The sequence below is a fragment of the Pelophylax lessonae genome (assembly GCF_965119305.1).
Source record: "Pelophylax lessonae genome assembly, chromosome: 8".
Classification (NCBI taxonomy): Eukaryota; Metazoa; Chordata; class Amphibia; order Anura; family Ranidae; genus Pelophylax; species Pelophylax lessonae.
The window spans coordinates 51,131,166-51,154,638 of NC_138775.1; the positions used below are offsets into that span (position 1 = coordinate 51,131,166).

Here is a 23,473-nt window from a genome sequence, read left to right on the forward strand (position 1 = left end):
CCCTGAATTTGTTTTTTTTTTAATTTCTTTCAAAAAAAAAAAAAAAAAATAAATACCAATTCACATTTTATGGTTAAGCACTCCTGTGCCTTGAGCTATATATCTGTAATGTGAGATCCTCTTAGCACTGCTGCCTCTAACTGCTACTCTTAGGCCTCTTGCACACGATACTCCAGTTTGATCATCTACTTTCTCAGACGAAATTTCAGGTGTTTTTTAAAATTTATTTGCACATATTTGCACGCATTTTCGAATATATGTGTTTGTGCATTTTCGTGCAAGCTTATTCGTGCATTGTAATAGGCAAATGGGCATTTTGGCGTGTTTTCTTTGCATTTGCTTCTACTGCTCTAGAGAGTGGTGTGTTAAGCTATCTGCAGTTGTTTCCAGTGGTTTATTTACCTTGAATATAGAACTCTTGGAAAGTGTTAATATTTGTTGCGTAGAACAACTGTATTTGCACCTGTGCACACTTGTGTGCATGAACCGTAAATTACTGACCAAAAATGCATATTTTCCTATTTTTTATTACTGCAGAATGTGTGGCACCTGTTTACGCGCCTGTGTGTGTAGGCACATTACAAATAATAGGTTGTATTTTAGCTCAGTAAAAAAAAAAAAAAGCAAAAAAAAAGCTGTACTGAGCTTTTTCAAGGTGCAGTGTGCAAGAGGCCTTATGAGATTTAAAGCGATATTTGGTAATGCTGGTACTGTGCTGTCCACAGTTCTCCTTGGAGAGAAAGACTTTCTTTTTCTGCTGTTTCTTGAATACTACCTTACCAGTCATCAGCTCAACAAGGGGGCAAAACTACCACAAGGAAGCAAAGCCCTGCTCCACTACCAAGATGGCCGCCTACACACAGAGACACTGTGTGATACAATGGTAAGGTAATATTAGGGAAATATTCGGCTGTAGAGAGTCTATAGGCTATATTGGTGAATAGGTGTGTGCCCACTACCTGCCTTTTTGGACACAGCTTCCATATTTCAGGTCCACTTTAGGTGGGCATAACAATAGGTGTCTGAATTGCTCCAATATGTTTCCCTGCCTCCAAAGCATTTACATATATATATATTCTTTTCACCTGTAAAGACATGAATAGGGTTGTGTTTCTCCCTTTGACACAGATGTCAATTACAGGGGGAAAAGGCACAGAGAAAAAGGCACTTGACAGCTCTTACCCTGGAGGAAAGAAGATACATTATAGCAGTTAAGAAACCTAAGGCTTCATTCGCACCTGAGCATAGCAATTTACTGGTGTTTTCTGGGTGTTTTTTTTAATTGTTTTTGCAGCTTTTTACAAGCATTCTTAAAGCCGTTCTTTAGAAGCGTATTACAAGCGTTTTACAGCTTCGGGCGCTTTTGTTTAGCCAAAAAAAAGCATTAGGGGGAGGAGAGGGAAAGGAAATTAGGGGTAGAGGGCTGCTGTTTGAGCAGAAAATGGATGACAAAACACTCAATCAGGTGTTTCTATTGAAGTCTATAATGCCAAAAAGAAGCTCATGTATTTTTCTGAGCGTCGGCCGTTTTGCTTCAGACGACAGAACGCTCATATGTGAACAAGGGCCATTGAAATGAATGAGATTTGGCTTGTTGAGCATTTTAGAGCTTCAAGCAGAAAATAGCTCAGGTGTGAACGGAGCCTAAGGGAAGCCAAAAGCAACCTTTGAATTAGGGCCCATGAAATAGTGTTGTGCCTCTGCTATTATCTATATGTCAATATGTACTCATTCATTTATCACTTTATTTCTATGAACCTATTTTACATTCACAATTCTTTAACATTTCTAATATCTACAAACTAGCTATTTTATTCTACATACAGTTCATTTTTAAAGTGTATCTAAAGCCGCAATTGTCCAGGTGAGCATGGATCAGGTAAAAAAATGTTGTCACTGGGTCAGGAATAGAGAAGAAACCTCTCAATGGGGATAATGTATGTTATAAGACAACTGTCTGAGGAATGATTCATTTTACTTTGGAGAGATCTACACTTACTTCCTGTTGTGTCTTAAGACAGGAAGCAAAACAAAAAAGGAACACAAAAAGTAAAAAAAAAAAAAAGTAATTGGTTGTAACCGTACCCTACCCTATCAAAAAAAAAAAAAAAATGTAGACTTTATATTTACTTTTATTTCATGACGATCCATGTTGAACCTGTTAGAACATATCTATCCTTTTTGAATCCAAATATTGTAAGTAAATAGTTCACAGTTTACAAACATGCTTTCTCAATTTAAGGTCTACGTCTAACCAGAGAAAAAGCAGCAAACAGAACGAAAGAGGAGCTGTACAACCCTTTGTCAGCCATTGGAAACCTTTGTTTTTAAGCCTATCAATAGCTAGAAATATATGTGGCAGCTCAGCAAATAAAAAAGATTGTGAACTTCTTATAATGCGCATGCATTCTGAACAGGCGCAATGGTGCTTTAGCAATCAGCAAAGCTTGATTGTCATGCTAAGGCTAATCATATAGCAATTCTTAGGTAAGCACGGATTTTGCATCTGTTTTCTATTTTTTATTTCTACTTAGGATTAAAAAGTAAATACATAAAATATACTATGTTTATATTTAGCATTAATAGGCAGCAGGTAGAGCTCTGGACACATTTACCAGGCTAACATTAACTGCTCTGATTAAAAAAATACATTTTTTTTATAGAGATGAATAGCCGAAACTCAAACTGCAAACATAGTTGGGTAGGTCACCTCAGGTGACCCATCTCTCCCCCTCCCTACTCTGTTCAGCTACATACAGAGCTTTAAGTAATTGAAGTCCACCTTTTAACGAAAGATGCCACTGCGGTTTTGTCTACTTAAAACCCTAAATACCCAAAAAATGCCTTCTGGTCACCCTGTTTTAAATATTTAAAGTAAAAAAAATATTTCATATACAAAGATTAAAAAATACAAAATATCAGTTTTGACATAAATACTTAAAAAACCAAATGACCCAAAACCATTGTAGCTTTATTTTACACTCTTCTACATATACTCCTATACAAATAAGCAACCGGTTAGTAAGCCTAACAATGCAGTCCTCTACAGAAATACACAAGGCATTTAGAATTATATTTGCCATAGGGCACTTGTGGGCCAGTACCTTGGACAGCAGGGTAACAGAGGACAACACCAAAGCCCTCTATTTAAAATGTACCTTTTTTTTTTTTTTTTGTCCCCTTTGGATAATTGTAGGAAAGCTCAACAGAATAACTGAAAAGGGGACTGCTCATAGTGTCGCAACTCTATAGCTTCATATAACATTGTATAAAGCATGTTTTAGTTTAAAAACTGAATAAGTCACCCCTCCTGGCTATAATTTAAAAAAAAAAAAACTCTACCGGGTGAATTCTGGCACAGTAATGGCCTTAGAACATTGCACTGGCATGCTAAGGGCTAGGTAAGCAGAAATAGAATGATCATGTAATTCCAACTTTGTAGTGTGTGCAGTGCTAGTATTATTTTGGCTGGAAAGTATAATCCAGATATAGATAGTTGTGCTGATCCAGATATAGACGGCAGTGCTAATTACATAGATAGAGAGTCAACATAATCATGACATGAAGCATGGTGTATGTTTAATTAAAGTACATAAGTATAAATACTCATAAATGGTAATTGGCTGTCATGACTGTGAACTATTTTGGTCCACTCATGTAAAGGCAATAGTGTAACTATACAATGTCACAACTACAGGTTGAGAGAATCTGCGCTATAATTGACATTTAATGATATACAGCTCTTACTATAAGGGGGCTGATTGCAAAAGTCAAAAAAGAAAAATCTTTACTTTAACTTTTTTTTCATTTTACTTTTGTTTATACAATTCCTGACAATGAAATAGCACAGAACATTTGCACAACAAATATTTGAAAAAATTACTCTGATGTTTAAAGAGGAAGTAAACCCCCCCCCCCCCAAAAAAAATAAAAATAAATAAAAAAAACCCTGTAAGACAAAGGCATAATGAACTAGTATGCATCGCATACTAGCTCATTATGAAATACCTACCTTAGAACGAATCCCCCGCCGTGCCGCCTGCTCAGCGACAGGACGGCCGACATGTTCGACCGCCCTGCTTCCTGGTTCGCGTCCTCCGGCCATCTGATTGGCCCGAAGGCGGGATTACTTCACTCCCGCGCGTGCGCGCGGGAGCCGCCGTTCACGGCACAGGGCTCTGAAGGAACAACACAGGTTGCCGTTCCTTCAGAGTGCATGCGCCAATGACATCATCGGCTGAATTAAAAGTAAATATCTCCCAAATGGTGCATATTTAGGAGATATTTACAGTACCTATAGGTAAGCCTTATTAAAGGGTTACCTATAGGTAAAAGTTCTAGGAGAGGGTTTACAACCTCTTTAAGTTAGTAATCCTCTTGACAAGACTAAAAATCAATCGGCATTTCAATGTCATGGTCACATTGGATAACTGCACTAAATTTAAATTCACAGACAGCGATACATTTACCTAATGAGAGAATATAACATGGAGAGGTCACATGCTCTCCTATATCTTGACAGATATAGGAGGCAGAGCTAGAGTTTCGATGGAGAAGGGAGGCAGCGAGTTAAGATTAATAAGTTTACATTGCTGAGGGTGTGGGCTATGACAAGGTACTGTCACTTTTTTCAAGTAAATTCCAAATTCCAAACCAATTCTTCCCTCATTTCTGGTCCCATCACCAGCAATGAGCTGGTGATGGGACCAGAAACAGGTATTAATATAGGTACATACAAAGACACTTTATTATATATGAAGTGACTGTAAAGGAAACTTTTTTTTAATGTTATACTTATCTGCTCTGTGCAATGGAATTGCACACAGTGGCCCCAAACCTCCTCTTTTCAGGTCCCCTGCTGGTGCTCCTGGCTCCTCCTCTTCTTGGTGTGCCACATTAGGGAAGCCACTTCCTATAGTGGCACACCTGTGGGCTCGGCCCCGCCCCCTGCTCCCTCATCGCAGGATCTGACTGACAATAGCAGGAGCCAATGGCAGCAAAGCCTTTAAGAGTGGGTAGAGAGGACAGAGCCAATGCATATGGGCACAGTGCTGAATCAAGTGAAGACTTAGGTAAGTATATGGGCGGGTGAGGGGGCGATACTGATACCTAAACATTTTTTACCTTTATTCCTTTATGCCTAAGCTTGTTGCCTACAAGTTAAAATCATTGTTTTTTGCTAGAAAATGACTTAGGACCCCCAAACATTATATATATCTTTTTAGCAGAGACCCTAGAGCAGGGGTGTCAAACTGGTGGCCCTCCAGCTGTTGCGGAATTACAAGTCCCATCATGCCTCTGCCTGTGGGAGTCATGCTCATTATTAAAAAGCATTAAGCCCTTTATATGTGGGTTGCCATTGCAAATACTAATTGCCTGGCAGGATGTCGTTTGGATATTTTCGAAGACATTAAACTTGAACAAGCCTGTAGCAAATTACAGTCAGGTCCATAAATATTGGGACATTGACACAATTCTAATGTTTTTGGCTCTATACACCACCACAATGGATTTGAAATGAAACAAACAAGATGTACTTTAACTGCAGACTTTCAGCTTTCATTTTAAGGGTATTTACATCCAAATCAGGTGAAAGGTGTAGGAATTAAAATAGTTTGTATATGTGCCTCCCACTTTTTAAGGGACCAAAAGTAATGGGACAGATTAACAATCATAAATCAAACTTTCACTTTTTAATACTTGGTTGCAAATCCTTTGCATTCAATTACAGCCTGAAGTTTGGAAAGCATAGACATCACCAGATGCTGGGTTTCATCCCTGGTGATGCTCTGCCAGGCCTCTACTGCAACTGTCTTCAGTTCCTGCTTGTTCTTGGGACATTTTACTTTCAGTTTTGTCTTCAGCAAGGGAAATGCATGCTCAATAGGATTCAGGTCAAGTGATTGACTTTGCCATTGCATAACATTCCACTTCTTTCCCTTAAAAAACTCTTTGGTTGCTTTTGCAGTATGCTTCGGGTCATTGTCCATCTGCACTGTGAAGCGCCGTCCAATGAGTTCTGAAGCATTTGGCTAAATATGAGCAGATAATATTGCCCGAAACACTTCAGAATTCATCCTGCTGCTTTTGTCAGCAGTCACATCATCAATAAATACAAGAGAACCAGTTCCATTGGCAGCCATACATGCCCACGCCATGACACTACCACCACCATGCTTCACTGATGAGGTGGTATGCTTTGGATCATGAGCAGTTCCTTTCCTTCTCCATACTCTTCTCTTTCAATCACTCTGGTACAAGTTGATCTTGGTCTCATCTGTCCATAGGATGTTGTTCCAGAAATGTGAAGGCTTTTTTAGATGATGTTAGGCAAACTCTAATCTGGCCTTCCTGTTTTTGAGGCTCACCAATGGTTTATATCTTGTGGTGAACCCTCTGTATTCACTCTGGTGAAGTCTTCTCTTGATCGTTGACTTTGACACACATACACCTACCTCCTGGAGAGTGTTCTTGATCTAGCCAACTGTTGTGAAGGGAGTTTTCTTCACCAGGGAAAGAATTCTTCGGTCATCCACCACAGTTGTTTTCCGTGGTCTTCCGGGTCTTTTGGTGTTGCTGAGCTCACCAGTGCATTCTTTCTTCTTAAGGATGTTCCAAACAGTGGATTTGGCCACACATAATATTTTTGCTATCTCTCTGATGGATTTGTTTTGTTTTTTTCAGCCTAATGATGGCTTGCTTCACTGATAGTGACAGCTCTTTGGATCTCATATTGAGAGTTGATAGCAACAGATTCCAAATGCAAATATCACACTTGAAATTAACTCTGGACCTTTTATCTGCTCCTTGTAAATGGGATAATGAGGGAATAACACACACCTGGCCATGGAAGAACTGAGCAGCCAATTGTCCCATTACTTTTGGTCCCTTAAAAAGTGGGAGGCACATATACAAACTGTTGTAATTCCTACACCTTTCACCTGATTCGGATGTAAATGCCCTCAAATTAAAGCGGGAAGTCTGCAGTTAAAGCACATCTTGTTAGTTTCATTTCAAATGCATTGTGGTGGTGTATAGAGCCAAAAAGATTAGAATTGTGTCGATGTCCCAATATTTATGGACCTGACTGTATGTTTGAGTAAATTCAAAACTTCTGATCTGCAAATTTATTTTCTAGATCAGTGACTCATGGGTGTTGGTTTACTACAATGAGTTGAGACTGAATTTTCCCAGAATTTAGTAAGGAATGTGAAATTCCAATTACTTTCAATACCCAGTTATATACAAGAAAAAAATTATTTTTGATTGCACATGTATGCATGATAGAAGTAAACACAAACTAATATTAACCTTCCTAGGTAGACAGTCTTTTCTTCTTTAGTAACTCAACCCCAATATATTGATATCATGATAATCAGTATGGCAGCCAGGGGCCTAAAACTTTTACTAGAAATCTCAAAAGGAGATCAGCAATGGCCACCTACAGTATATTTCTTCTTTGCAAAGGATTCCTTACATTGTAACTATAGCTGTAAGTACATAAATAACAATTCAAAGACAAAAACAAAGGAGCGCCGCTCTAAGTGCAGCATGTATGAAAGTCTGTGGATTTATTAAGACAATTGGCAACTTACAGAAAGTAGGACAAAGGAGCGCAAGTCAGACCCTCCAGGGGTCAGTACGGCTGTGCCACAGGGAGGGCATAAGGAGCCAGAAGCATCCGAGCGGGTGTAGAATGAGGCAGGGGGCTTCCAGCCCGGCGCTCCACAAGACAGCAGGCACAAACTGCCAGGTATTTGGCTCCATACGCCCTCCCTGTGACATAGTCATACTGACCCCTAGCGGATCTGACTTGCGCCCCTTTGTCCTACTTTTGGAAGTTGTCAATTTTCTTAATAAATCTACAGACTTTTATACATGCTGCACTTAGAGTGGCGCTCCTTTGTTTTTGTCTTAATACTGCCTAGAGATTCCTTCATCTCCTGTGATCTGCCTTCTACCCGTGCTTGCTAGTAATGTTGCAGTCAGTCCGCTATTTATGTTACACTTTCATCACTCAGGCTGTCGCTTTGGATCCTGTGTTTCCTCCACCTATGCACCATCCACCCTTTTATATATTTTGACATAAATAACAAAAACCTCCACTTCTGTAATTGCAAGGGCACTGCTGGTCCAGAATTTATATAGAAATCATTTGATGCATTATTGGTAAGAGGTAATAATTGGTAAAATCTGAACTATACAGTTTTACAGCTGAATATAAGTATTAATTTCTAGAGTTAAAAATCATGAGACTTGAAGCTTTTTATTTCCCTTTTAGAGAGCTGAATCTTTTCTTATTTTTGCAAGTTAAAAACATTTCTGAATAAAAAGCGTATTTGCCACTAATGAACAGAATGACATTTTCATTCTCGGGAAATATACTCTGTTTGGTAACATGATTAATTTAGTCCTAATATGTTTTACATTTACTTTTCAGCTATGTCACACATTTGTCATAATATGGCATTGCAAGCACACTGAGCAATATTTGAAAATGATTCTTAATAATCACTTAGTTGCCTTCCTGTGCTGTGCAAATGATTAAACCAAGCATTGAGATTACCCACTGTTCTCCATATGTAGAAATTTTTAAACATAGTGCACTCACCTAATTATAAAACTCTACCTGAAAAGTCATCATAAATTTTCATTATGCCCCCTCCCCCCTGAAAAAATCCACAATGCAATTAATTGCAAAGCAGTTTAAAAAACTGGTGGGCTTGACTTCATTCGATTAATCAAATGGAAAAAAAAAAAAATTCACATTATTTACAACTCAACTAAATTTTGATTTTGATCATTCTAACCTTCTATTTCAACCTAATAATCTCTAAACCAAAATCTATATAAAAGTTGTAATGGTTAATAAGATTATTTTCACTTTATTGTCCATTTATACTCGACAATATATGTCTTTATATTTTGTAAGATTTTCCTGTTTTATACCGATCTTTCGAGACTATAACATATCCCTAAATCGTTACTACCCATGCAAAGTTTTTTTTATCTTGATCCTGTTGTATAAGCATTTTTGATAAAGAATTTATTTTTATACTCTGTTTTTTTAATAATAGCTGAAGTTTACCGTTTGTTGACTACACTGCTATGCTATGTTTTCTGTACCACAAATTCTCACCTCAATAAAAAAAGTTTGTATACAAAAAAAAAACTGGTGAGCTTAAACTGTAAGGAGATATATAAAAAAGGGGAAATAACACATACGTCCAGAAGGAAAAAATAATGTATACAACAATCCATATTGTCATATAAATATGGTTTTAGATAATCCATATTATTTTTTTTAATCGAAAATTATAAATTTACTAGTTTTAATATACTACATGTTTTAAGTGTTTTATATTGATATCAGCTTTATTTCCAAAATATTTATGGTCAGCTACATAGAAATAATACCAGAATGATTTGAATAAATTAAAAAATGTCAAAGACAAATTTTATCCCTGGACAAAAGAAGTTGCTTTGCTAAAGATGTAAATTATTATGCTGGTTTTTCTTTAAACACTACATCAACTGCAAGAGTTTTACAATTGCAAACTCTTCTACACATGGTTGGAAATTTGAAGCAAAACCTTATTATCAGGCCAAAAGAATAATTAAAAAAAAAAGTTTAAGTAAATCAACATTAAAGTAGCAGTGAAGAAAATAAAAACATACTGTAGTCAAACTGTACCTTATGAAAAATAATTTAAAAAACATTTTGTAGCCTTTTTATTGCAAGCTTGGCTCCACACATTTGTCTTCTTTATTGCATTATGCATACAAACTAACATGGGTAAAACAGAAGGATTAGGAGGGATTAAGGGAGGTTGGGATGTGTTAGGAAACAGCTGCAATGCTTGTATAATACACTCATTGCTGCATGCACGGACTGGATTACCACTGCACACTTAAGTTGTGTGGGGCAACTAAGTTCCACAGGCAGTCTAAATGATCTGGCTGCTATACTACTTAAATTACAACTACAAAGGAAGCAAAAAAAGGAAAAAATCCTATCAGAAACATGAAGGACATGCACAAGATATGAGAGCAGGTGACTCAGTTTGTTGAGTTTAACCACATACCTCTTTCCCCTGCCAGGACCATCCAAGATAGAAAGAACAGTGGAAAAACAGGGAGGAAATTTAAATATGCAAATTAAGCATTAGTTGGGTCTTTTTTGGACTTTTAGAACTGTGAATTGGCTGATGGCAGTGAATTGTGACTAAAAACACACTGGTTGGCTTCTAACATTATAAATGCTATCCAATTGATCAAAAAAATGTCACAACAATTTAACAAAAAATAAATATTGAATACATAATGTGTAAAAAATACTTTTAGAATTTTAAAAAACTGAACGTAAAAATTATGACACATAACTGATTAAAAAAATTGGTAGGTGGTGGTGATATAAATAGGTTTTAAGGAAATAAAAAAAGTGCAAAAAAAAAATCATTTTGGATTGCATTTTTCAGTAAAAGTGCTGATCATTACCATCACTGTGAGTATATCAAAGTAGAACATGTATTACCCTCAAAATGTATATTCAAACTGGCTACCATTATGGTACATCATTATGAATATAATTAATACAAAATAGCAGAAGCCCTAAGACACAGGACAGTTCCTATACAGCTGCCTAGAAAACGTTTTGGGCAATTTTTTTTTTTTTTTTTTTTTTTTTAACCTTCAAGGTGGAAAACAAGTAATACACATTTGAGTTCTTTTTAAATTCTATTACTTACAATTTTATACATACAAAAAAAATTGTTGAACAATTTCTCCCCACTACTAATAATAATAATAGATAAATAAATCTTTAGAAAATGACAAGTCTAAGTATTCTAGAGACTGCTCTAGAACATATATGTGCAACAAATTCCAGAACATTTCAATTCTCACCTCTGCATGGTGTTCTTCATTTTGCTGGAGAACTTCAATGACCAATTCTGCAAGTCGTATTGTGTCTTCAAGTTTTTTGGCAGGAGTTACTAACCGACCTACATTTTCTGAAGTAGAAGAAGATGATTAAGAACATGAATGGATGGGTTCAATGTCGGTAGAAATTTCAATGGTTAGTTAAAATCCAGGATATTCCAAAACTGTATAAATCCATGCATGTTTTGTTAAAAAAAAAAAAAAAAAAAAAGCTCAATAATTAATATTTAACAAATAAAAAAATAAAAATCACAGTCCTTTGTTGAACTACAGAAACAGTGCTCCAGCTTTAAATGTAAAATATACTCTGATAATTATTTATCAATATAAATTGCTGTTTTATGAGAAATTATTGCTTCAGTTATAGTTGTTCATAGTTTCTGTGATTTCACTAACCTGTATATATTGTTTTTGGATCTAAAACCTAACTAAATAAACATAATGATAAAAATAGTGTTCATTGTATTATCAGAGCACAAAGACAACTACAGAAGACTATTATTTCTGAAAGGCTGGGTGAGTGATGAAGGTTATTTGAGTAGTATATTTCATACTGGTACCCACTTTGCTCACAAGAGATTTAAAAAAATGCATGTTTGGTCCATGCTTTACTCAAAACAAAACTATACAAAAATGATTAACTTAGTTACCATATCTTGCACAATTTAAGGAAAAGTGAAGAAAAGGGACAATTTAATTTTTGCTATACCAACAGAAATATTGGATTGGTCTGGCCCCTGGTCAAGTAACCATTGTCCAGGCAGATAGGGAAGATTTTAAGTAGCTGACATTAGGAGTCTGGTCAAAGGTGTAGGCCCCTAATAGTAGTCCCTCAAGATCTGTTCATGTATCCTCTGTAATAGAAAATTAAGGCACTCAAGAGAATCATAAATACTTTGTCACCAAGATGGTGGGCCAATGCAGAATATCATAGGAAAAAGAAAGCTTCTTCCATGTTTCAGTAACTTGATGGTGTGATTGCTAAAGGTAGGAGTGGCTGCTCTGGAATAGGCCAGGTGAAGAGAACACTTACAGTATGCGAGCCTGCAAAAAGGGGGGACCTCAAAGTGAGTATTATAAATATGGTTACATATTATCCCACAGTCCAAAGATCAAGAAGGAGGTCAGGCAGTGACAGGGAATTTAAAGAACTGAGAGCTCTGAAAAGTTTATGACAGGTAAAACTGTTCATATACATGATTATTTTGACTTTGGCTGGACCTGATGTTTAATGTATGTATATCTTTTTGATTGATTTTCTTTATTTCTATTGTTTTAACAATTCTTTGTATATCACAGAGCCCAGAAGGTATAACTGAGTTTAAATAAATGATTGACATAAGAAATGTTAAGTTAATAGCTGGAGCACTGACAAATAAGAAATAAACAGTATATTGATAAAATAAAAAACTGTTTAGACATTATTTGAAACTCATAAATATTAACATCATGCAGAATGTTATGTAACAACAATGTTATTTTGTGCTGACATTCATATTGGAAAATGTTGCTGGTGCCGGACAGATCTACACAGGAATGGACATATTGAGAAGAAGTGCTTGAAGGCCGATGTTCAAACTACACTATGTTAACTCCTAGAGTGCTGGGAGTAGCCAGCAATGCATTGATGTGTACTGCAATGCATTGTGGGTCCTTACAGCACTGAAGGGTTAGGGGAGGAGGGGAAACAGACTAGGCTAAACAAATCAAATGAAATAAAGCTGATACAGTACTTGGTATTGGTCTAGGCATGCCTTTCAGCCTTTGATTTAACATGTTAGCTTGGGTTTGAATGGATGGAGGCACAGGTGATGGCTTTGGTTTAGGCCGATGAACTGGGCATGCATGACAGAGAAAAGAGTCAAAAGTAAGGCAGCATGAGTATATACACAAATATGACAAGACTCAGCATTTTAAACAAAAAGACAACGAAGATGACAAAAATAATGAAACATTGGATTATGTGATCTCTAGTTGCTGAATCAAATACTATATTGGAACAAACTATAGCTAGCAATACCCAAACAAAACAAGAACATACAGAAGGACATTCATGAAGCCAGTGCAAAGGTATCACAGACAGCAGCCAATCAGAATCTAGGGTTTGGTCTATTCAATAAAAACAGAGAAGGTGAAAGGTATAAGGTGTTTTCAGTGTCTCCACTCTTATAGAAATGTTTCTAATCGACTGAAAGAGTTTGCACTAGATGAACTCCCTCGTTGTAAATGTAATTTCAAAAAAAGCTGACTACTATGCTATTACAAGAGATATAAACTAGATACAGACTATTTATTTAGAGCCTGTCCATATTAAAGAACAACTCTTGTAAAAGTAAAGTTAATCAGTGAAATGCTATCCAGAAAGCTGTGCCAAATTCATAACGTTCACTGAGTTCATCCTCATTCTGAATTTTATATATTCTTGCATAACCATCTTAAAGTGCATCTGCAGACTATATATATATAAATATATATATATATATATATATATATATATATATATATATACATTTTCAATAGAGTAGGGAATGGATCATTTATTTGTGTGGTTTATTTCCCTTATTCACTCTCTATTTGTTCTGGTGACCACTGTCTGTCTGAGAATAAAATAGAGAGAAAATCAAAAATGTTGGAGCAGGAATAGAGGGGAACTCTTTCAATAGTGACATGTGCTCCTAAGACAACTGTCTAAAAGAGAGTTTTTGTATGGAGTTTCTATTAATTCCAGTTGTGACTTTAAGACAGGAAGTAAAGGCACTTTGCCTAAATGAGACACAGACAGCAGAAAAACCCAACAGGGGTTTTAAACATTTCATCCTCTAACCAAAACTAGAAAAAAATAAACTGGCTATCGATAAAGTTTAGGAAAGCTACTGGCATGTGCTTTTAAGTAGGGGAAGCTTCAAATTACATGATTCTTTATTATGTAGACTCCTTGCCATGCACCAATTTATGTGTGAGGCTTGGGTGGGTTCAGAGAAAAGACAGCACACGAACAGAAGAACAGGGAATGCAGTCCAGGAACCCAAGAATCATGACTTTGCTTCAACGTGCAGTTTTCACATTCCCCATTGCTATCCCCTACAACCCAGCATGGGACTATAAACAATCAATTGAGAGGAGCTCCAATGGGTTGGGACAGAAGGGGAGAGAAGAGTGTGCCACGGCTTTGACTTATAGGATTCCTGGAAGAGTTTGGCTGGGTTTAGGGTTCTCCAGATACACAGTAAATATTGTATATACAATTTAGGTACTACCAGGGAACCTATTACGGCATTAATGCTTTTGCTGATGGAGATTCTCAATAAAGCAAACTTGCATTTACTTTAACGCACCTAAACTATTGAAAGACAAAATAAAAGAAATATAAAGCAAATTGTGTTTTCATACCTTGTAGAATGTCCTAGAGCCTTGGAAACCCATGTGGAAACCTCAGTTTCTGACATTGTGTATGATGCCACCCTTTCTCACACCTCCCCACTGGTTCGTTACCATTGGGGGGGGGGGGGATCAAACTCCCTGACCAATTGTTTATAAGTGGGAAAGGTGTGGCCAAGAATTTCAGTAAATAAATAAAGGACTTAGGTTTAGGCACCTTTGGTTGCCTGCATTACTTCTGTCTGCAGGCAATGTGTTTTAAAAAAAACACGGATTCCCTTTTTATGCTAGAGGAATGTGGCTGCCACTATTTTCGTGACATACACTTTTACTTGTTCCTTATCTAATTAAAAAAAGAAAAAATTCTGATTGGCTGCTCCGGGTTATTATAATGTGTCTGTGTTTTTACCTGTGAACCTGTTCTTATAAATGTCCATCTACATGACTTCTAATGGTATGACACTCAAACTAGACAAGAAGATATAGTTATCCATTGACATGACACTATATCTTTGTAAAAACTATATTGTGAATTATGACAATTGTGCCATTCACAATAAACCATTACATAGCAGACAAACAAGAATTCAGATGGACTAGTTTACTAAGACATCTGGGACAAAGTCATCAGTAGCAATAGATCTGAAGGACAGAGCAGCGGGTTCACTTAGCACCAGGACTTGGCTGCAGGGGCATTTCTGCTAGCCAGCTTCTGGTTGCTAAACTAGAAACCCTCTTAATGTGACTGTGCTTTCAGAATTCTCACACAACTCCCACGCCAGGCTTGGCACACGTCACTGAGTTGGGTATGTGATGTTTCTGTTCATTATCTTGCTGACAAAGCCAGTAACCCATTCCTTGCGATTAGCAGTACACGTTAATGTACTGAACTGAAGAAGAACTCTACACTGAAAAAAAAATCACCACCGATATTTTATAATACAATAATTTTTGTGCACCAGTGATTTATTATGTGGAGTGTGAACTGCAGCAAAGCCTGTATGGATGCTGCAAATACAGTGAGCAGAGAAGCATGTGTACAAAAAAACAAGGCACCATAACGTGAACCTGGGGGGACTCTAGCGAAATTTAAAGTATATACTGCTCTTTTTTTTTTAGTTTTAGATTTTAGTTTTGTTTTTAGTTTATTTTTTGCAGTCTGTGTCCCATTGGGGAGGTTTCCTTTCCAGTTCTGCCTGAGATGCAACAGAAAGACAGAGGAAATCTATATCAAGTAAGGAAAACTCCTCACTAAGACAGCTGTCATCTGAACAGGTTTCCTTATAGGAAGATTTACACTTATTTCTTGATCTGGTAACAACTATAAAAGTCTGGATCTCCTATCACTTTCTGTCCCAGTGACACTGGTCCCCAAGACAAATAAACATGGTGAATCTACCTAGAAGGGACACAGACTGCAATAGGAATTTGACATAGATTCTGATCCTTTCCTGCACTACCCAATATACACAAAAACTTTTTATTTCCTTACATCTAAATTTACTTGGTCAGCCTGTCACTAATTAGACAACTGTATACATGCCTATGGAAATTATTCTAGTGGTCTCTGCTGGTCTGAACTTACTACCTTGCAGCTGCTAGGAATGCTGAAATCTTTGGTTCATTCATGGAAAATTCTGCTAGATGCCTGCTCTGTAAATGATGGCAGAACTCTATATTACACCGGTCAACCATGTTCATTTTCATAAAACATGCTTGGAGTTTCACTGTTGCCTATCCTAATTATTGGATCTAATGCTAGATTTTAGTTCCAGCCCCTATATTATCGAGATCATAAATCTTTGTGGCTATAGTGATTTAAAAAGCATATACATTTCACCCAAAATAAGTATAGTTTATTTTACTGAAATTGTTTAATTCACTGAATTTAACAAATGTTACATTTTTTTTTCTCTAGGACAGACAAGGATTTTTTGACAGCAGACTAGAATAAATATATACTTAAATGTGTTAATTAACTGGAAATATGGAAGGAGGAAGAAACAAAAATACAATTCATCTTTTTACCCTAAAGCTGCCTAACAAATCTTATATATTTTTTTCAAGACTATTAGTTCTTTTAATAGCAAATTTATACTGGCAAGCAACATAACTATATATAACAAAAATATCAAGGAAATAAAAATATTTTTCAGAAAGGAATTGCTCTAGCTAGGAATTGTAATCAGAGAGGAATAATTTGCATCAAAAAGTAATTCTTGGCAAAAGCAAAAAATCCTGTCAAATTTGGCTAAATGAAGGTGTTTGACCTAGTCTATAATCCCCTATTTATTTATTGTTACCTACATGGCCATAATTAAAAGACCAGTGGAGTTAATTATTGAAAATAAAAGACAATGCATCCCATAAATAAGTCAATGGAAACCTCTACTTGCTATAAATCCCCCTCCATGCTGGCTAGCTGTACCCAGCCAGTACAGAGTTCACACCAGCTCTGGCTTTATAACATATCTTGAAGGGGGAGTCACATATGTGGGGAAGGAGGTTGGGGAGGTGAAGTTTTTAATAGGATGTTTTGTTGTAAGCAATGGCTACGTTTGCACAGACCCCAATCCATCTTCATCACTACAGGTGCAAAAAAACAAGTAAAATTTGGCGCAAAGTAGAATGGGGAGGAGGATAATGGACTTGTTTATTGGGGGAGAAAAATTAAAAAGCAACAACAATGTGTTGGGAGACAGTAATATAAAAATACTAAGATTTAGGCTGTGGCTGTCCCAAGAAGGGATTGGAGACCTTAGGAACTGTGTATACAAGGAGGAGTGGGAAGTGCCGCCATCTAAGTGCAATTAGTCTTATTATACAGGTTGTCACTATACAGGTGCCTACATGTTAGAGAACCAGAGCTAATGCAAAATTTTCTGCCCTTTAACATCTTTTGCAGAAGTTATTTGTGAATCAAACTGGTCTACTAGAGCTTTGAATTTCAGCATTAAAATAAATATATATATATTTTTTTTTTTTTAGTTTTGGAGTGGGTGGGGAATGGATAACACCCCCTTTGTTTTGCCAAATGAGTGTATATTTAAAATAAATTATTTGAGTAAACCTTTGCTTAAAAATTTTAACTTTTTGTATATTTGGAAAGTCAATTCTTCCTTACCTCCAGCTATCTATCTATGTATAATATACTTTTTTACTATCCTATTCATCATAGATAATACAATTATTGATTTGGGTAACATGTTGTCACACCGACTGAATTTTATGAGCACGTGGAGTAAATATTTTTTTTCCACACAGCTACATCTTATTTTTCAAGACTTTCCATATTGCCTGCACAAATTACACGCTAAAACTACAGCAGTTGTTAACGTGACCCGTTAAATTGTCTTATATCCCTTTGTCTAATTTAAACATGTATAACATCTGTCACTATTCAAAATGTGTGCTTTCTAATTGTTTCCTGCTTCTTTAATTATTTTCAATGTGAAATACTAGTGGTTCTCATATTGTGCCTTGAATCAAACAGCATCGAAGCATGCCAGCTTCACCAAATATGTTCTCTGCTCTCCCAAATGTTAGAACGCAGCGATCAGTGTGACCCATCTGTCATACAGTTTGTAATATCAGCAAAGCAAAAAGATTTAGAGATGAAAATAGTATTCTTCGTAGAATGTGAACACAAAACAAGCACCCTGATCTGTCAGTCTGAGGGGTGTATGTAATCTTGGTGACTAGCGCAAATACACTTAATGGGGATGTCTGTTTGTTTTTTACTTACATCCACAGTATAGGCACTAATTATTGTGACTGTAAGCTCTTATGTGCAGATATTGCCATGTTAAACTTTTTCATTACACTATATTGATCCTTATTTATTTCTTTTTGATTTCCTTTAATGTGTGAAATGTGCTGAAGCTACATAAAAAAGGGCACGGTGACTAAAACTGGCCATACATTATACCAATGTCCTATTCAATTTCTTTTAGAGATACCTTCAACTATGTAGTGCAAGGGCCTGTCTGATTGCATACAAATTGAAAGTGTTTGGGTTTGACCTCATATTATATGGCTTTGGTAAATGTAAAGGAAAATTGTACAAGAAAATTGTATAATGTATGGCCACCCTAAGAGTACCATCAATATATACACTATATATTAAAGCAGCTCTTTTTCATTGAAAAATGCACCACCTGCAAAAAAAGAGGCTTCCTCTGCAGGTGTCCCCTAAACTATTCCTCTCTTTCTTGCAGAGGAATTGCCTGCTTACATCTGACACACTTCTGGAAGTGTTCCTAGTAGCATGTTGTAGTTCCATCTGCCAGTCTCTACACCTTACTACAGGACACAGTGACATGGCATTTAAAGAAGGAACCACAACTTGCAGCATGGAAGAAAGGCCCCCTCAGTCCCGGAAGTGTCAAATGAAAAATCAGGGAAAGTGCAGAGGGACATATGAGTTTGAAGCCTCTATTTTAGTAGATCCTGTTAACTGACATTTTTGAAAAGCAGCGACAGAGTAATTTCAAAATTAAATTCCAGCCAAAACTTTTAGACTGGGGTGGAAAAAGGATAAAACCCCCTGTCAGTGCTTCATTAAAGTAGAAGTCCACCATAACACTAAAATCTCTAAATCTACAGACATTTACGATCTAAGACTAACCTATCTAGCCCTGTAGCGAAGAAATTGCTATACATACCTTTTTTAGAAGCCGCTTCGGTCCGGTCCCATGTTGAGCTGTCAGCAGCCTATTCACTGTGGAGGCAGGTCCTAAGGAGGCAGCCGACAACAGAAGCCCCGTAGTAGCTCTTTGAGTGACGTCACTTCCCATTAATTTCCCAGTCGTTGTCGGCTGTCTCCTCTGCAGAGGTTCCGTCGCTGGAGACCAGACCGGAACGGTTTAAAAAAAATGTGTGTATACCGATTTCTTCTTTACAGGGCTAGATAGGTTAGTCTTAGATGGTGGATGCCTGTGGATTTAGAGATTTTAGTGTTAGGGTGGACTTCACCTTTAAGGAGATTTTTCTTCACTTAAGCAGCCCATACATACTTGACCTTATTCCTCCATCCACACACTCGAGGCAAATGCGGGAATCACTTCCACTGGGCTATTGTATTCTGACAGCGGGAAGAATACACTGATCAGTGCTGCTGACTATAGCCAACGGCATTGATAGTTTGGAAAAACCCAACAGGCTGGTTGTACAGAAGTTGACTGGTGGATCGACTTCCATACAACCAGCCTGTCCATAAGTGGATTGAAATTCATTGAGTCCCTGCTGACATTTGATCCTTGTATGGCTGGCTTTACTGTCACAATCACAAAGGATTCATAAGACAGAAATAGGGAGAATGTCCAAAAGGGACACAGACAGCAATATTAAACTGACAAAGGGTATAGCTTTCCACTGTCAGAGGGACCAGCTACTTTGTGTAGCTGTTCACTCTCCTTTCTAGCTGTCACTGATAGCTCTGGAAGCTACAGTTCCGGGTCATGTTTGGGAGCCAATCAGAGAGGTACCTGATCATGTGATCATTATGTCAGCTATGACACATACAGTCTGAAAGTTATATTTACAAATTAAGCCTTGAGTCTGCAGATGACACTACAGATGCCACTGCAGCCTGTTCATCTGTTTAATAGTGCAAATGTTAGATACAACTATAGCTTAAAAAAAATGCTAAAAAATGAAAGTTTTTTTTTACATTTTAGTGCTTTTGTCAGCAGGGTTTTATTTAAACACTGTACAAAATAAAAGCCTTATATATGTCCTTAAAAGTATATATAGGATTAAAGTGGGTATGCAAATCAGTCGTAGACTTACCAGGTTAACTGATACATGCCAGTTCTTCTAAATTTGGCCTGAGCATCTAAGTATCAATGACCTATGGTCTCAAAAGGGTTCAAGAACACTTACAGGGCCAGTTGGCATTAATTACAAACTGCGTTTACTGCACGTTTCTGCATGTGCAGTGACATACATTTGACGTGTTTTTTTTTTCAAGCATTTGCAGTGCATTTTTTCTAAGCTTGCATTTCTTTTGAAGTCACTTCCCACTTCTTTCTTCTTTAGGCTTTTATGTGCACTGCACTGTATTGCGGTGCATTTTTGTACATTTTCATGCATTTGTGCGCATTTCTGTGTATTTGCAGCTTAGAAAAATGCAGCTTTCTGTAATTTTTTTCACTGCACTGCAGTGCAATAGTGTGAACTATGCCAGCAGGATAACCTGAATATTGGACTGTCTATGCAGTTGGAGTGCAGTCAAAAAATGCAGCCCACTGCAATCTGGTGTAAATGGGCCCTTAGTCAACAAATAAATGTTAGTGAAAACCAAAATATACTTTTTTTTTTTTTTTTTTACTTTTAAATATGGCATGATTCACAGGTTGAGAATCGCATCACTGATATTTTTTTTTTCTTTCATTGTATTTTCTTTTTAAATCATACACATTTTTGTAGAGTTAAAATATTTTTTCTTCTTCTTTATAATAAAGATTGATAAAAAAAAAAAAAAATACTTCCCCCCCCCCCACCAGTTACTTCCTGCTCCTGAAACATGTACATCAAAAAATGTTACTAAACTATTCTAGGTAACTTAGTTTTCACACAATCTATTTAATGGTCCTTTTTAATGAATGTTTGTTTTTTCAGTAGAAAATCAAACTGATAAACTCCTCAGCAAATAAACAGGCACTTGCTAGGCTAAAGGTTTTGCTTATTTATCATTGTTAAATAATTTGCATGTTCAGTTAAGTGGTCTAATTAAAAAACTGTAAGAAAATAATCCTTTTAAATAAATTAATACATTATGGCCGATTACTGCAATGAAAATGAAATTATAGAAAAGATCTAGAAACAACTATTTTGTTTGTTGTACAAGCCTACAGTGTTTTCCAACATCTCAGAAACACTTTATATTAATCAGCTCACACCTATGCCCGTTCTTTTTCACTTGCAATGCTAGAATCACCTAGTTTGCTGCAAACATGCTTGACATGGCATATCAACTTAGCAGATACATTTTCGTATGGAAAGAAGCACTGACAGCGACTGAAATATTAGTTTGCTAGAGACAGAAAGCATCTGTAAAGCAATTTATTTTTCTCTTTGGTGGGTAGACAATTTTGTTTCCTATATAGTCCAACCAAAATGCAATATGCATTTCGCTGAAGTGGTGCACTCTGGGAGAGGTGTTGGACAAAGCTAGCACATTTTTCCCTCGGGCAGGCAAAATTTGTACACTTGTATTGTCTAATAGTGCCCAATGTGTATGCAAAATCCCGCTCTATGAGAAGGTAGAGCTTTATAAAAGCATGGGGATTAACACAGGCAGTGCTTATGGCATCTTAGCGATGTCTGGGGTAAATCCATAAGCATAAATCTATGGTTATATATGATGTAAATAGCTCACTGCCTTTGCCAGAATTTTTCACAACCATAGCAAAATAATTTGGAAGCCTTTTCCCAACAGAGTTGCTCAAAAAAGCATTAAATGGTCAATGCCTAGCCCTTGGGGTTGTTTTATGATTTCTGCAGCTGTAATATGAAAAACATTTTGGAAAGATTCTCGGTAAGAAATGCCGAACTCTGGTTCTTTTAAGTGTATGACAGCGTTGTCATTTTTATATACTGTGTGTTGAGTGGTGGTAATAATTATGGAATCTGTTTTCAATATTTATTGATGTCCCTAATAAAGTAATTTTTTTGCATTATGTCTAGTACGCCAATCTACACCGATATGGTGGTTAGTGGACTATTTACCTAACTGGCTCTACCTGAGAGGGATTGTCTAATGATAATCCCCTCTCTATAGTTTATTATTTACTATGTAGCTCTAATAGTTACACCAACTAAAGTCATTAACAAAAGTGAAATTGGTATAGTGCATAGATTAATATCCTGTCATATCTGCTTTCAAATATCAGTATTATGCAAAAGTGGTTTAATTATTTAAATCAGTGGTTCTCAACTCCCAGTTAGAGGAACACAATAGAAGAATGCAGATTAATGGGCAATTTACTAAAATTACCCAATCACACGCTGAATCTTTTTTTTTTTTTTTTTAAAGAATATATTACATACAGTAATATTCTCAAGATTTTATTTTGCTATGACCTTATGTTGTTTTTTAAACCATACCACCATTTTGTCTGTACTCTGCATTCTTAAAAACTAAGGATACCTCTTGGAAGGGTGATCATTAGTAATTCAAACTATCTTTGGCTACACAAAGAGAACCACTTATTTAAATAATAAAACACCTTTATAAAAACACCAGAAAGAGGACATCACAAATTTGTGATAAAGGAATTTATTTTCTATTGCACTATGTATGATGGGAGTTAAAGAGTTTCATACGCTTCTCTGTAAGTTATCTTTTGAAACAAGCGCAAGTCATTCCTACATGAGTTTCAATAATGCAACTGACAGAATACCTCTACAATATTGTGAATAGCAGCCTGTGAACTGAAGTAGATAATGACGAAGCAGTACAGAGCAATTGAGCACTGATAATTTCACTCTGGAATATGTTGGACCTTCTTGAATTAGTGGCACTTGTTTCAAGGGAAAACTCAACTGAAACAAGAGAAACCTACAAAAGCCCTTAAAAACAAGCATATCCGCTTTTAAACTAACTATATTAGGAATTCTACGAGCCATGCAGTAAGCCATATTAAAAAAAAAACCTAGGGAAAATAACTAAATAAAATAAATGCAAAATGCCAACAGAAGAAAAAAAAAAGTGATTTTTTTTAGGTTACTCTAGGACGGCCATTTGGTGGGATTAAAACAGGAAAAAACTATTTTGAGAAAAATGCAAATCTCCAACTGTGAAGAATTCTTGGTGTGTATTTTCACAGTTAAGGGATGTTTTGTGCTGCAAAGGGCAGGACTGTTAAATAGTTGGAGCCATGTATAACATTTCATTATCTTACAAACATAGAGGACGCAAAACACAAGTTTTTTTTTTTTCTGACTGTGCTGTTAGTACACATGTACAGAAAACACAAACAGTTTAAAAGGCTTTAACACAAATATGAGAAGGGAGGTGAAGAGTAATTTTTCATTTGGTTTTTTAATACTTTTATTTTAATTTGTCACATACTAAAATGGCTCTGTTATTGATACAAAGGATTTGCAGTAGGGTTTTTTTTTTTTTTTTGAGACAGCACAAATTAACTCC

General features: G+C 36.4%; 1 protein-coding gene across 7 annotated transcripts in view; it reads right to left on the minus strand.

Annotated features, from left to right (window-relative positions):
* Nucleotides 1-23,473, minus strand: part of CADPS (calcium dependent secretion activator) — a 706,678-nt gene that overhangs the window by 168,910 nt on the left and 514,295 nt on the right. For all 7 annotated transcript variants that reach the window (XM_082264950.1, XM_082264948.1, XM_082264947.1 and 4 more), the window contains one exon: nt 10,906-11,012. In XM_082264950.1, coding sequence (XP_082121076.1) covers nt 10,906-11,012 — 107 coding nt within the window. The remainder of the gene's footprint in view (nt 1-10,905; nt 11,013-23,473) is intronic.